The following is a 17,144-nucleotide window of genomic DNA, read 5'->3' as shown; positions in this document are numbered from 1 at the left end:
TGTAGAAGCAAGGGGGTGGGTCTGGTGTTAATGGGGGAGGGGTTCATTCCAGAGTCTGGGGAAATAGATAGAGCAGACCAGTCTTCTGGTTTTTCCTTCCTGCACCGGTGGAGTTCAAGTATGCATATGTCCTTGCTTCTGGTGGATCATATGTCTCCGGAGATGCTGAGCGTCTTTGCGAGGTAACCTTTGGGGACTTAAGGGCAAAGGCTTTGTAGATGATGCAGCAGGATTTAAAGAGGATACATGCTTGCAGCAGTAGCTAGTGCACTTCGATGAGGGTCGAATGAAGTGCAAATTTGCAGCGTCCTTTGAGTCATGCTGCAGCATGTAGGGCTCATGTCCGGCGGGCCAGGGTGGTTGCTGGAACTATTTACAGTTGCACTGCATGTGTGCATTAGAGACTATTGATAAACTTATCTAAGTGGAAAGTAGAACAAGTAGTTACACAGTGTGCGTTTGGTGCTCTTAAACACTAGTAAAACACAATATTCTATCATCATATTTCCACAAATGTGATTTGTTCAGAAAGAAATGAAATGATGATAGGTTTGCATCTGCAAAACAAGTGAATAATTTGATTTCCATTTTGGGCTCACAAATAAAAACATGTTCCAAAATATTGGGGATTCATGCTCCAGTTTGGATAAAATGACCAACTAAAATATATGTGTAAAACAAAATGCCATCAGTGGAGCATGGTGTCGATCTGGTAACCCTGGATTTGGTGCTATCTAGGTTCATCACTTCCTGTTTGTTTCTAGCGCTTCCTTCTAAGCATTCCCACACAAGATACCCCGGTCAATAAGTCACCATTGCTTGTGTATCAGGCAGAAACATCGGAATACTTTTGAAACCCGTAACATGGGACATTTTTTGTCTCTTTCAGGCAATGTTCAGCATATGTATGGTTGAGAGCGGAGCAGACGAGGTCAATTTACATGGAGTTACTAGCCTTGGTTTGAAGCAGGCTCTGGAATTTGCCTACACTGGGCAGGTATGTTAATGCATGAAAACTGTTTTGGGATATGGGAGTGTTCATGGCAATAGGACAGAAACATAGATACATGCTTCCTGGCCAATTTCTAAACTGGCCAACCGAGCACAGTTCTGCTTCTGATAACTTCCAAAACACTTTTCTTTACTAACTCAGATTCCTCAAATGATTCTGATTGCACTTTTATTTGTTGATGGAAATATTAATTAAGGCCCATTTAAAATACAAAGATTTTCTAATGGCTGCAATGGGATTGTCTGGCTCCAACCTATAAGAACCCTATGGAATTAACAATCACTCTCAACAATTGCCCTGCTGCGCCTCTTAATTTTCTTAGCTCATGGAAACTCTTAACAACAATACTATTTAACAACACATTCACTTAATTACTATGTTTTTTCTTCTTCTTTGGCACAGTGTTGAAATATATTTGTTTTAAAACAAACTCAGTACTGACATTATTCTTTTAACATATATGTATTCTTCCTCTTTTGCACAATATACAAATGTTGTTTCAAACCAAATTCAATGTTGTCTTTGCTCTTATCATATCATATCATACCATCATTTCATTCACCCATTTGGAATGTTCAAAATAACAATGTTTCAATTGATAATTACACAATTCCTCAATTACACCACATCCTAGATAGTGGCACATATCCAATGCCCCAATATAATTGCCTTATTTCACAATATTTAAATTCATGGTAGCATCATTCACCAATTTGTAAATTCAAATGCATTCTAGATATTCTCACACTTCCAATGCCCCAATATAATTGCAACATGTGTTTCTCTTAGAGGTCACAACTATTTATTGTGGCCCCTATTGAGCTTCTTCAAGGCTAATCATTAATATAATTGAGACCTTCGTACAATATCATTTGTGAATTCTTATTAACTCATTCCATCATAGTTATCCAATTGGAAGTTAGGGGATGAAAGACAAAAGAAAAAACGTTTATAAATAACAATTCTATACCCTAGTCTGCGCATCATCAAACAGATTCTTACAACAATTAAATCCAACTCTCTTAGTGCTTTTTCCCACAATTCTCTTGATATGTCCCTTTTTTCTCTTTATTGAACACTAATGGTTAAAAATTACCTACCTGCCGGCTGTTTCTCCCATTACTTATTGAACACAATTCTTCTAAAATGTCTCTGATTCCAGCGTTTACAAGTTATTTCACAATTTTAAAATGGATGTGAAGGAAGCCATAAACCTACATGTATATCCTAAATTGAAATGGGTATATATAACTTTCCATTACCTGAATGTAAACCAATCTTACCTACTCTTATTCCTCCACATCCTTCTCCTAAATGTTATAGTTGTTTCTACATCACTTCTTTAATAACATGTTTGCATATCTGAAATATAACAAAGAAATGTCTAATGGTATCCACTATCGAAATATTCCTAATTCGATTCCTGAAGTAATCCTTACCTCTTATGTCAACATTCAGAACGTATCCTGATAAGCATATGGACTTGCCGTTCTCTCGCCTATAGTCTCCATTTTGAAACCCTTCTTTATAACCTATTCAAAGGTCATAGAAAGAGGGCAATTTGTCTTATGGATTCTCTTCTTTACTTGTGTACCAAATTCATAGTGTCATCTTGTTGTGACTATGGACCTCATTATGAGTTCAGCAGTGTGGCCAAAAACGGTGGTAATGCAATGGTAACAGAGTTACCACTGCATTCCCTCTACATTACCACACCACCGAACTACGGGTTTGGAGGTAATGTGGAGGAAAAACCTCCAGCTGAATGCTGGAGGTACTTGCTCTGCTTTACAGGCAAAAAAAGGCCAAATTGGCAGAATTACCACTAGTGGTAATTCTGCCGAAATCCCCATGGAGTCCTATTCACTCCAATAAATGGGGACTAATATCACCTACCCCCATTCATAATCCAGTGGTAATTCCGCCAGACCAAGTGGTGGCAATGGGAAATCTGTTTTGTTGTATGTCAGCAGACGTACTGCCGAGATACCAGCACACTTATGAGGCCCTGTGATTTTTCTCTTCTCATACCATTAAGAATGTATTAATTTATTTATTTTTATTTATTTGAATGGTTTTTAGAACGCGCCTAATACCATACCTGAGTTCGGTTTCTAAGCACGGATCTGGGTTTTCAACCTCTGTTGTTCTGTATGGTCTTGCTTCCAAGACATTGCCCCTGTGCTATCATCCATTACAGAGTTCGTAGCCCCTCTACTGAGTATGTACATGGGTGAAATGGCCTGTTCAGTGGGATTTCTCCCACTCAGGAGGGTCTACAGCCACGTTTTAGGTCACTGCACCCTTTACATAGAAGAAATATCAATTTGCATATCAGCCTGGCCCCACCCACAAGGACAGTACACCACCGAAATGTTAGGCAATTCTCCCCTGAACTAGTGTACCCTCATCAACTTCAGCCATGTGTTTCAGCCTTTTTAGGCCTCCTCAGTGAGATGAAGCTGGACCTTTCTTTTGCACAGTGAGCAAGGGGTCCACGTTTGGATTTCCCTGGGTAACTTACGGTAAAACCCCAAGTGTTTACAAATTGAATAAGGGTGTGGGAGCCCCTCTACTAAGAATAAACATGGGTCAAATAGCCTGTTTTATGGGATTTCTCCCACCCAGGAGGGTCTACAGCCATGTTTTTAGCTCACTGCACTCTTCACAGAGGAGAAATCACCATTTGCATATCAGTCTGGTCCCACCCACCAGGGCGGTCAAGAACCGAAATGCTAGGCAATTATCCTCTGAACAAGAGTATCACCAACAACCTCAGACACATTTTTCAGCCTTGGTGGGGCCTCCTCAGTGAGGTGAAGCTGCTGTCTTAGCGAAGCACAGCTTCACCTTACGGGGCCCTCTTCCCTTTCCATGGCAGCCTGTGGGAGGCAAGGTGAAGGAGCGGAAGTACGGGGGGAAGTGGGAATGTAAAAAAAGGGTGACACAGGGTGGGGGGAATATGGCGGCAGGGGGCCCGGCCATCAGGCAGCATGTAACGTGGGTTTTCACTGGCGGTTCAAGCCTGTGTTTCTAGCCACCTGATTGGCTGGCACCCCGCCCCAGGGTACCAATAGCTGAAAAAAACAGTCAACTAACGTATACAGCTTCTCTCCGAACTACCCTCTTCTGCAACCAGAATGTTCTCTCTCTGCTGATACAGCAACCATTTACTTGATGTTGTTATAGCCCCCTCCTCCCCCGCTTCCTCTACCCCTCTTGTTTCATGGTGCCATGTAGCACATCTGTTTTTCACCTAGCACATTACAACGCTGCAAATAAAATAAAAAAACAATTGGAATAAAGAGGAGAAGCATACAAATATCGAGGGAGAGCAGTAACAGTACCCCCCTAAACTGCCAGCTGACAATCTCAGGCAGTGTTTGTTTAGAAACTAGGGCCTCAACCAAATAATAAAAGTGAAAGGGTCGAACAACAGGCTGTTTTCATAAAACTTTAGTACACAGTCTCTGTAATATCGAAATCTATATATTTAATGAAATGAATGCTTTCATTTGTGCTTGTTAGAAAATCTCCACTTTATTTTTGTCCAAAACATATTAACCGCAGTCCTGGAGGTGTCAGTGAAAGGTCTACGATAAATGGCTTAATAATAAATGCCAACAGCAAGCCGCTGATCGCAGAGTGACTTCAAACCTTTCACTTTCCAAAGAGCGTGGCAAGCCAGGCTGCTTCAAGAAGAAGCCCCAAGGAGTATATTGCCAACACCCTCCTAACACAAAACCTAGCAAATCCAACATGCCAATGTTAGGGAAGAAGCATCTAACGAAGCAGATTAACAGCTAAGAGGGGGAAGATATTGTCAAGTGATGTCATGTTATCATACACTTTCAAACATCCCACCACACTCAGCTCCAGGATCCAAAGGAAATGCTGCATGCAAAGTATTCACCAAATCATAATTGATCTCTCTGGTGATGCAAGAACAATCTCGAGATGAACCAAATTCATCTTAGTACCATCTCCCACTATCGATGCAAATATTGGAATCTGTAAAGGTATGCTAAATGGTGTTTCTCGTGCGGATGTGGGCTGCATTGTAGTGTGACTTTGCAGCACTCATGGAATCCAAAACTGGCGTCATGAAGCTAGGCTTCAGAAGCCAAGTGCTGTCACCTGGATACAGATACACATGAGATATGTGCATATACCAGCAAAAGAGTAACTCATGTCAGCCTTATGGTAGGTAAAGATACACATCTGCAAATGAGTTTAATTAAACAGTCAAAACTGAATACCTATAATACCAAGTGTAAGATAATGCACATTGGTTAAGATGAATCATATCCTCAGCTACTTATGACATTACAACAGAAAATGTGTAGCTTTCTTTATTTTGGTATTACAAATAATATGACACACACTGAACACTCCTACTCCTTTGTGTGCTACTGAAACATATCACAGATAACAAGCTTTCTCTAATTATTCCATTAATGTATACACTGTATCGCATCATATATAACGCAGGTTAGGTCATCACGTAATTAACAATTCAAACACAGTAATACATAGTGTTAGGGAGAATTCCCAAGAATGTGCTAATTTCCCTTACCTTTTGAAACCCCCAGAAACTTTGCTGGATTTCTAGGATTTTAATCTTTACCTGGAAAGAGTGTGACCCTTTTTTTCCCACTCTTTCATGTATTTTGATGTGTGTTTTACTTTTGTGTATTTTGGATATGGAGTTTGAAAACAACTCCATAGGCATCATCTTTTTCTTGTGTGTCACAGCACCTTCAGTGCAGTGGCACAGGCGTGTCTTTCAGACTTCCCAAGGTTTAAATACCTTCTCTGGGACTGACTACTGTCCCCCAGAGCATGTAAAGTTAAATTGACTTTACTAGTCTTTTTAAATGTACAAACCTAGCACACACTATCTTCCTATAGAATGCTGGAGGGGTTACCTAGCATCCCGAGTCTAAACACTCATGTAACAGTCAAATGTTACCCTTTCCCTCTTGAAATGGCTGGAGGCAGTGGTTTTTAACAAACAACCATGATTTTTCCTGACCGCGAACACCAGTAGCTAAAAATCGGGTCAGCCATGTTTTTAATATGGCGCCCAAGACCTATCTGTAAAAACAGACTCCGGTCAACTTTTTCCGCCGTTTCTTTAAGGAAAGGTCCTTCTAGTGTTTGTCTCTGCGCGCCAAACCAGGTTTGGTCCCTTTGTTTGTTGGCCTTTGACGAGCTTCAGTGCTGAAGCCCTCCTCTGGCTCCTGAGTGTCTGGGGCGGACAGGATGTGAGGGAGTTGCCCGAAACTGCCTGTGCTTAGTCTCCTAGGAGACCTGAATGCACACTGGCGTGATTGGCCGGTTCGCTGTCCGGCAAGGACAGCCAACCTGCTGGGTGAGTGACAGCTAGGCTGGAATGAATGGGGGAAAACTGTTTAAAGCAGGCCTTTGGGACTTGGAAAGCAGAGTCGACCACTGGAACGAAAGAACCGAAGACTAGCTGAAGGAAGGACACTGCTGCAACTCCTGGTCCACCAGTGAAGCCCTGCTGCAAGTCCGAATTGCCTGAAACTCCATCGACAGAGAAGCCCTTCAAGGTTAACGTCTTCCCTTGAGTTTTGTGGGAACAACCAACTAGCAAGTCACCTGGACACTGTCTCTATACTGGTCGAATTTTCCTCAGAGTGCTGTTGAAAACCAGATAGCCAGTGAGAAGGATACCAGTTTGTGGTCTTTAAGGCACTCGCACCTTAAACCGATGTTTTGCCAAGCTTGTGGCCTCTTCCCTGGACAGTGCAAGAACCTCCCGACATCCTCCTTTTTGTCCCCATGACTGAAGCTCAGGAATAGCGAGATCTGCAGGAACTGCCAGGAACAACTGCCTCAGCTACAGCTCTTCTTCATTTAAAAGGTACAATGCAAGTGCGGTCAAGAACTCCTTTCTGCCGCAGTGAAAGTTTGTGAAGCTTTCCCAACTTTGAAGGCTCGTCCTTCGCTAAACCGACATATAACTTTTCGTCTGACCAACTACTTCTAAAAACCGTGGCAAAGACTTAACCGTTTACTACCAGAACTGTGCTATCCTATCCAAGACTCTGAACCATTGACTTTGGCCCAGTTCTATTGAATTGAATTGCTGGTTGTAGTGAACTGAAACTATTTGCCCTTCCTCTGAAAGTATGTGTGCTTTAATTCTTGTAACCTTGTCTTATTACCCCTTTTTAAAGTAACTGAATTGCCATGTTGCTCCCACTTCAGGGGAGCTGAACTTGTTCAGAAACTGATTGGTTGTGCATTGTAGTATATTAGATTGTGATATTGAGCTGCTCTTACTAGTGGAATGTTTTCCAACTGACTGTGTAAATAAATGTTTATTCTTTTACCAAGAAACCTTGAGTAAGTGTTTGTTTGAACCACTGTGATTGCTAGTCCTTTGTGTAACCTCTTGTACTGCTCACTTTACTCTTGAGATAGGTCTGGCTGCTCAGCCACTGCTACCACATTACTGTATAGTACAGGCTTGTACCAAAGGTGAAATTGTACTTACACTTGTAGTCTTAATTGTGTGTACTGTTCCCAAAGGGTACTGCATGTTATTCTGCCTAACACTGGTGTACAGTGGTGAGGATAAAGTATAGTTGTTACATTGAGAGTGCTGCTCTAACCTTTGTTCAAATAACCTTCCCAAGGCTAAGCCCCACTAGAGAAGCAATTGTTTTATCATGTCTGATATGGATAGCTACAGACAGGAGACCCTAGTTACTTTAACAGTTGATCAATTGAGGGAAATGTGTAAAGCTAGGAATATCACTTGTTGAGGAGGTCCCAGACATGGCCTGCACCCCTTCCCCTCATTACGAGGTACCAGGAGCGTACTCACCAAGGTATGTGACGTATGAGGAGCAAATGAACCTACAAAGAGCTGCACTGGGACTGTGCCCAGTATACATCAGAAGATCCATACCTGTTGAAGCACCCATAACCAGACAGCCCTGGGCTGCACGGTACCCTATCAGACAGCCGTACAAGCCGCTGATACGAAACGAAGAGTACCTACAGACGGTCCATGAAGAGAACCAAAGAGCCCTAATGGAAGGCCAGAGGAAATGACTCAAGGGCCTGAACAGACTTGTGAATGAACAAAAGCAGCTATCGAAGATAGCACGCCAGTGCGAGTACCTACAAAGATAAATATAATGGACACAGAGAAGAGACAATGTTAAAACGTGAGGAATGGTTGCTACGAGACAAGATGGAAGCAACCGACCTGTTAAACGTGTGTAAATAGGCTTGAAACACAAGATGCTAAGAAATCGATTCTGCTTGCAATGCTTAGTAGAAGATAGAGCGGCAAGCGCCAATTATATATCTACCTCAATAAGGCACATTATACAAGTGCGGCTCCATTTTTTAAAAGCAGAAATATACCTAGGCGGCCAAGGCCTAACTGGTCGGGTTTCATATCCAAGCCCAAGTCAGGGGACAGAGCGGAATCGAAACTCAACAAAGAGCGGCTCATGCCTAGGAAATCGAGGTCAACCAGAGAAAGGGAGGAAAGCGTCAGCTAACAAGACTCAAACTTCAGAGCATACCAGCCTCCCTCATGAAGGTCAAGATAAGGGGGGCCCATGCAGGTGGCGAGGCTGAAACAGAATCAAATGCACTAAAAGCTGGAAACTGAAGCAGATTCATGGTGAACTAACAAGTGACCAGCCAGGCGCGAAGAAGTACCACCGCCTGATGTCATCCAGGACCCGAGGATGCCATAACTTTTCCCGATAAGAGACTACAGTTTCGAGGCCATCCTTAGCCAACTAATTGACACAACGCCCTAAAACACTGATTGATGGAAGGGAGGCAGGGTGAAACATGGGACACCAGGCACATGGGTGTCCATTCTGCATGCCGCTAATTAAGACGGGGATTTATGTCCAGGGGCCTAACATGCCCAATCACAATGGACCATGTAATCTAGGGTCCTATAGATACTGTAACCAATAGGACGTTGTAGTTGTAGTGACGCCCATTACGCGTGATGTAGAGGGATGGGCGTAGACGCCCACCCGATAAGTTATCCAATCCGCATGCCCTATTATCATATACAGATATAACACCTATACTTAAGTTATCTTTCCTAACCAATTATATTGCATGATGATTTTTTATAGAATAAGACATCAGTGATGACAAGTTTTGCCTATAACAATGACTGTTCGACTGAAGTTCGAAGAAGTCGGAGCAAGACAGGTGATCACGATGCTGCTGTTTTCCATTTGTTTCTCTGTTTGATGTCATTAAACAGACTTCCCTTTGCCAACTTACTGAGTCCTCATTATTAAGTCGTGTTGGAGTAAGTGAATCCTGCACCCCCTGTTCTCACATGGTGCAGCTATCTTGTCTTACAAGTTCTAGAGAGTGAGCGCTGACCTATGGGCCCGTCAGTGAATTCCTCCCTTCCTTAACACTTGGTAGCAGAGGATGGTTTCGGCCATTAATTATTGATTATATAATACTAAGACACCTTAGACCGACGGCACAAAGTAACTCCGGGCCTTTGGCAAGATCACGAGTCCTTTCGCCATTCCGGCTGAGTAGACTGAGAAGCTCCCCGTGGGCAATGATAGAGTAAGTCCATAAAAAATCTGCAGTGGGTCTGAAGGAACCCGCCTTTCCAAGCTTAACCCTTCTCATTCCCACGGGCAGCCAATCGGACGAAAACCTTAAAAGGCTGGAAGAGGAAGGGGCAGTGATCCCGAAGTTCCAGAGAGGAAAAGATGCGATTGGTGAGTGAAACAACAAACTCGTTACTTTGGCAAATGTCGTGTAGGCATTAGAGCCAGTAAGGGAAAGGTAACAGTGGGTGGCGGAGAAAAAAAATTAAAATAGTCAGATGTAGAGAAGACTGTATATATATAGGGTGTAATGACTCTAGCATAAGAAATCGAGTGGATACCGGGGGGACACCCGTGAGAAAAACAAGGGGTAACGGGGGACACCTGAGATAAAAACGTAAGGATTACCAGGGGGCACCTGAGATAAAAACATAAGGATTTGCCTTATTCCTGCGCTTTAATAAAGCGGTCAGAAGAAACGTGAACTCGGAGCCCACAATGGGGGGACGATTAGGCTACGATAACGTTTAAAGACGTCATCAAGGGAGTTTGCTTAAATCCCATGATGGGGTATTGATTAGAAGGCAGGTATACGTATGACCAGCTGGTGTTTGTCTAGTCTGTCAAGTGTCTGTAATACATGTCTTGTTGTATGTCAAATGTAAAAAAATTGTATTAATGATTGTTTGAAATGCATTTTGGCTGTACGCGATTCTTTAACTAAGAGGGAATCGCCATTGAATTGATGGGTTTTGAGTAAATTGTTGGTATAAATTTTTGGTATCAAAAAGATTGGATTGGAGCTTGCGTATGTGGTGCTCGCTCATACTATTGGAAGGTTAAAGAACTGTATAAACACTGTTAGTGACTAAATTGAAAATGGAGGAAGTTACCCCGCTTGCGCATTTCTGCATGCAACTAGCTAAGCATGCACCAAAACTTAAGAAGTATAGCACAGAGTGGGTTAAGGGTACCACCCACAAAATGTTTATGCCTTGGCCACAGAATGGGTCCCTTTCTAAGGCTGTTTTACAGCATATGACGACCTTCCTACATGCCACATATACAGGCAAGAAGCTAGAGAAACGTCTTGCTGTTCTAGAATTGTGGAAGATGTTTAAAGAAACAAAGGTGGAAGAACCACCCACAGACTGGATACTAAATGTATGTACGGAGGGGGGTGAGACGCCTACAGTGCCACCAGCTCCGCCTGAGCCAGTCATTGAAGGGAGTAAAACAGAGGGGCTTTATCCACTAAGGGAACTGAAGGCAGACACGGGGTATAGCAACCCCGCATATGAGTACCCTACGTACAGTAGTGATGATAATAAGGGAAAAGAACAGGAAAACAATATTGCCTCCGCGGTCTCAAGGGACAAAGAGAGATGCGAAGATGAAGGGAAAGATTGGGCACGGAGTTGTGCACCTCCAGATAAGCAGAAAGAGGGAAATAAACGTAAAGGAAATTAAGGTAAAGGTGATGAGATAGCATTCGCGAAAGACAAATAGATGGGAGGTCAGATATTACTGAAGTTGGATGGAAAAGGAAGTAATGATTTGAGGCCAAGGGAGAGGTCTGATGAGACGCAAAGGTGAGAGAGAGAGAAAGAGATGGAAGTAAGGGATGAAAGGACAAGAAAGATAGGCTGAGGCGAGAACAACTATATTGCGAAGAGCAAGGAGTACCGCTCAGTCGCACACAGTACGCAGCCTATGAAAAATACAGGCAGAACATGTTAAAGTTAGAGGAAGAAAGGAGAGTGCACGGAAGGAAAGTAAAAAAGTGGGAAGATGAGGAAATTAGAAGAGCAAAGGAACGTAGAAATGAATGAATGAGGGAAGTAGATAAGGCTAGAAAAGAAGCAAGGAAGCGCAAGGTAGTAAATGAGGAAATGGAAAGTAAGCACAGACAGAGGGCACGGGATCTTGAATATTTGGAGCGGGAAGTCATTAAACCCAATCCTACAGTAGAATGGGAAGACATAGAAGAATTCTTTCCTGCAAGCGATGCAGTACCAGGTACAAGCGGGACAAATATTGAAGATGACTTCGACACTAGAAGCATCGGGGAAACGATTGATGAAATATACGGTGAGATGGGGCTAGAGCAGATATCCGATGGGGGAAGGGAAGATGAGCGCTTAGAGAGCACTCAGCTATATGACACTGAGGATGTCACCCAAAGTAGTGGGAGCAGGGGATTGTCCCTAGACAGGCTGGAGATCGGGCAGAACGAAGAAGATGCAAGGAGTTGTGTAAACTGGGAGTATTCAGGATCTGACTCCGGTGGGGAAATGGAGGATGTGGCACATGAAGAAGGGAGAAGGTGCGAAAAACGGCTCCCAGGGCACCGAGGGGTACGATGGTCAGATGCTAGCAGGTCCACAAGTAAGGCACCCAAGGCTGCCGCGCAGTCTGGCCGAGAAGAAGGAACACCACACGATCAGAGGGGTGTGGCAGCACCTACCTATGCAGACAGATTAAGGGCATTGCCAGGAAGACGGCAAGGTGGGAATACCACCCCAGCGGTAGATAGAGGAGCTATGAGGAAGGAAAAGGAAGACTGTGCATTCCAACTCCTATTGCTAGAAAAGGGGGAGTAAGACCACAAAATATTCCATGGCCACACATGGACCGAGAGAACCTTAAAAATAAGCTTACAATACTGACATCGGGAGCCGGAAAGTGGATACATAAGTTAGAGAAAATGACGGGGGGTGTTACCCTAGCTATAGGGGACATTAAGGGTCTACTAATTGCCATACTTGATGAGAGAGCAGATGATGTATGGAAACGGGCAGGCTACCCTAGGGGAACCCTAACTAACACCCCCCATGACGGAGTACCATTTAATAACTGTAGAGCAGCAGTGTGGAAAGAGCTGCAAACACTATATCCAGACACGTCCGATATGGGGGCTAAAATGACTCGGAAAATGAAAGAGTCAGAGGATCCGTTGATTTATATCCAGAATTTTCAATTTGCGTGGGTGCTCGAAACGCATGAGTCTTGGACGAAATCTATCCCTATATTCTACAACATATTATGCCAGGGGTTGCCTGAACCGGTGCAGAAGCAGCTAAAAAAATTGGTAGGAGTAGAAGCAAAACCATGGGCCGAAATACAGTTGACAAGTGCACACTACTGTAGACTGCTGCAAGAAAAGAATCAGAAAAAGGAAGCTACCCATAAGGGTGAGGAGGCAAAGCTGGCGCAAAAGAAACTCTCAAAGTATGCTCTCGAGGGAGCCATGCTGACAAGCCCAGCTGAGCCAAGCGTGCAGCAAGCAACTAACCCATCGCAGAACAATCAGGGTATCACAGGATTTTAACCAAGGGGAAGGGGTTTTGGAGGAAGAGGATGGCAGAGTAATCAGGGAGGGTTTCAAGGTAACCAGGGAGGCTTTCAGAATAATCAAAATGGCTTTCAGAACGCGCAGATGGGCAGTCCAGCTATACCAGATGGACAGATGGCCCGACCACCGCCAGTGTGTTGGCTGTGTGGAATGACAGGACATGTGGCGGGTGTCTGCAGAAGCCAAGGCATGTGGCAAAATAGCCAAGGGATGGGGGCAGGCATGGTGAACCAGCCTGCCGTCCCGCAGCAGTGCACTGCACAAAATCACACAGTGCAGCAGCAGGTGCCAGGCTTACAGCAAGGTGCACAGCAAGTGGTTCATCCCCCGAACATGGGGTATGTACCGCAGGGAACATCCCAGCAGGCACCACCGCAAATGTCACAGGGCACTAGCTCCGGAGGGGAGTCAACACTGTGGCTGGGGGAAATCAACAAGCGTATAGAGGGCCAAACTTGTATATGAAATAGGACAGCTCACGGGGGACTCTGATGTGTTCTATCCTATCAGTGACACCAGACCCTAATAGGGAACCTAGGGTGAATGTCGTCATAGGGAGTTAAGAATATTCCTTCTTAGTTGACACGGGTGCGATGCGCTTGTGCTTACGAGAAGGCAAGTTTTCCTTGTCCGGCGAGGCCATAGATACTCAGAGTTTCACGGGAGCTCACAGTAGAGTTCCCTTTACAGACGCACTCCCAGTCTCTGTGGGAGAGCGCAAAATGAATGTACCCTTATTATACTCACGTCAGACCCCAGTAAACATCCTGGGTCGGGACTTAATGACTAAGTTGAATATGACAATCACGTTTACCAAGAACGGTATAGTGTGCTCCACTCCAGGAATGCATTATTCAAACGTGTGCGAAATGATCAGAGCATACTCCGGACGTATAGCCATGAGAGCTATACCGTTAGAGCCAGAAGTCTTTGCATATGGGGTACGGGTGCTCATGGTTGGACTGCCAGGCCTCGCAGATAGAACTATGAGGACACCTGATGAGTTTTTATTCAGACGCAGAATACCTATGCACGAAGAGGAGGGACAAGTATTTCCCTTAATGGTACAATCTGCCGAAGTGTGAGGAAGGGTGCTATTGGTAGAAGGATATGATGACGACGGCAGATAATGGTGTGCTATTATTGCCATCGAGGAAGGGTATCGAGTGACTGACGTCACTGATGATGATCTGTTCGAAGAACACCCTGACCTGGAAGAGACGAGGGTGGAAGTCTCACATTTTGGGTCAAAATGATCAAACGAGAGGTGCCACAGAGAATGATGTTGGCACTGATACGTCCAGAATACTTTGATGACGACATGGCCCAAGTGCCTGCCGCGTTATGGACTACAGGGTCCTATGACGTAGGCCTCCTGTAAGGGGCAGGTGAAGTAAAAATTAAACTGAAACCAGGAGCAATTTTACCACGAGCGCGACAATATCCCATGTCCAGAGAGGCGGATGAGGGGATCGCAAAGACAATTTCCGCCATGATGGAGCAGGGCATCCTAGTGACATCAGAATCGCCTTGCAACACGGTTATATACCCTGTCAAGAAATCAAAGGGAGGGTCTTGGCGTTTAATCCAAGATTTACAAGCATTAAACGATATAGTTGAAGCCGAATTCCCTCTAGTCCCTAATCCATCCACAATTCTGTGCAACATACCAAATGACGCAGAATATTTCACAGTGATTGACCTGAAAAATGTGTTTTTCTCAATCCCGTTGCACCATGACTCTCAAGATCTGACGTCATTTACTTCCAGACAAATGCGCCTGAAAAGCATGAGGTTGCCACAGGGGTACTGAGAGTCTCCATCCATTTTCAACAGAGTCCTGCAGATGGACCTAAACAATATTGCAGTAGACAGTGCTGTTTTGCAGTATGTGGATGACATTCTGATCTGCAGCATCACTGAGGAACAATGCAGGCACAACTCTGTCCAGCTACTGACAATCCTGGCTGAGAAAGGATACAAAGTTGATAAGGAAAAGTTACAATACTGTCAGTGAGAGGTGTTGTACATAGGCCAGCTCATCTCACACAAAGGGAAAAGGTAACCCCAGAAAGGGCTGAAGCTATTATGAACATGGCTAAACCACTCACGATAAAACAAATGCAAAGCTTCTTAGGCCTGTCTAATTATGTCAGAGCATGGGTTTTCAGCTACAGCTCGTATACCAAGCCCCTGCTTCAGGCTTTGAAGAAAGCCCAGGCAACAAAAGGAGAAATTGAATGGACTGAGGCAATGGAGAAGGGGTTTGCGAAACTTAAGGGGGCAATTTGTAATGCCCCAGTTCTCGGGATTCCTAATTATGCAGAGGAATTCTACCTGTTCTCACACTCTAATGGTGATTTTATGACTGCAGTGCTCGCGCAGCGAACTTCGCTGGGGTACAAACCTCAAGCATATTACAGCGGGAGTTTGGACCCGGTCATGAGGGGCCACTTCCCATGCAAACAAAATCTAACTGCTGCCGCATACGCTATCGAAAAGGCATCATCCATCGTTATGGGGTGCTCCATGACATTGTACCTCGAGCATTCGTTATTCCCCATACTAAAGAAGCCAAAGGGCACGCTGACATCTGAGAGCATCCACCTATGCGGTGATTATCTCTAACCCATTGATCAAAATAGTTTGATGTAAAACTGTGAACCCTGCTACATTCATAGCTGAGCCAGTCGCAGAAAGAGAACCTATACATGACTGTGCGAACTATGAGGAATTCTATGATGAGATCCCCAGGGTAAAGGAAAATGCCCTGGCAAGTGGAGAGATTGTCTTTATTGACGGGTCTTCAAGAATCGACCAAGAAGATGGACAAAGATTTACAGGAGTGGCCGTGGTAAAACACCTAGTGAATGGAGAGTTCCAAGTACTCTTCAGTGCGCGAGTACCCTCTCACTATTCTGCGCAAGCTGCAGAACTGTTGGCACTGACACTCGCCATTGAGAATCATGCAGACCAGGAAGTAACTGTGTACAGTGTCTCAGCCTATGTGACCTCCACAGTACATGCAGGTCTAGCGCGCTGGAAAAGGAGAGGCTACCTCCGAGCGGGCGGCACGCCAGTGCAACACGCAGCCTTATTTTGATAAAATAGTTATCATATAGTTAATCAGCCTTAGGTTGATAAAAGCACTATAGCTCCCAATGGGCATAGGAGTCGTGAAATGCGCCGCCCACACCAAGGGGACAGATTTCATGTCACATGGAAACCATGAAGCGGACACGGAAGCCAAGCGCATGGCATCCAAAACTGAAACAATTATGGACGTGGAGGTGGCAAGTACCCATGAAAGGATGATGGATGCGCAAGCCACACCTGAGGCCTATAGTAACATGGGGCAGACTCAGCTAATGGAACTCCAAGGGGAGGCACCTCAGGAAGAGAACAATGTGTGAAAGTGTCGAGGGTGTTCTTTAAACCCCTCTGACGGGTTGTGGAGGCAAGACAGCACTGGTAAAACAGTGATGCCTGTCGCCCTGCTAAAGGTAGCATTCGAACAACTACACTACCCCATCCATATGTCAAAAGAAAATCTTGCTGCAACGCTCGCAGAAGACTGGTTCACACCGAATTTAGCAGAGCATGTTGCATTTTTCATGGTGAACTGCATTGTCTGCCAACAGTTCACTGCTGGGCACACATTAAAAGTAGTGAGATGAGTTATCCCCCGGCCGAATGGGCCGTTCCAGCACTTGCATATCGACTACGTCGACATGATTCAAATGTGCTATGGGTACAGGTATTTAATTGTGGTGGTGTGTCCATTCTCTAGATGGATAGAAGCAGGTCCCTGTACACACCCAGACGCTACCTGTGCTGCCAAATTCCTAGTGAGGGAAGTTTTCCCTAGATGGGGGGTGTGCGAAGTAATGAGATCAGATAACAGGGCTCACTTTGTTAATGCAGTGTTCGAACAGATCAGCTTGTTGCTTGGTATAAAGCACAAGTTCTCATCGGCGTATCACCTGGAGCGGCTCAACAGCATGTTAAAGGAGAGGATAACCAAGTTGAAGCTCACATTAAGAAAGGGATGGCTGCACTGTCTACCACTAGCATTGTATGCACTTCGGAACCAACCAGGCTCCGACCATCATTTTACGCCGCACAAGATAGTTACAGGCAGAAGGATGAGGACCCCTCTCACCCCCCTGAGATAGAGCTAGATGTG

At 44.6% G+C, this 17,144-nt stretch overlaps 1 protein-coding gene across 1 annotated transcript in view; it reads left to right on the top strand.

The window, feature by feature from the left end:
• KLHL32 (kelch like family member 32) overlaps positions 1–17,144 on the top strand; it is a 2,034,348-nt gene that overhangs the window by 862,813 nt on the left and 1,154,391 nt on the right. The window contains exon 4 of the mRNA XM_069606414.1: positions 890–997. Within this exon, the coding sequence (XP_069462515.1) occupies positions 890–997 (108 nt within the window). The remainder of the gene's footprint in view (positions 1–889; positions 998–17,144) is intronic.

This window comes from Ambystoma mexicanum, chromosome 4p, assembly GCF_040938575.1.
Source record: "Ambystoma mexicanum isolate Mex_15411 chromosome 4p, UKY_AmexF1_1, whole genome shotgun sequence".
Lineage (NCBI taxonomy): Eukaryota > Metazoa > Chordata > Amphibia > Caudata > Ambystomatidae > Ambystoma > Ambystoma mexicanum.
The sequence above is the reverse complement of the archived record's forward strand: the minus strand, read 5'-3'. Positions and strand labels throughout refer to the sequence as shown.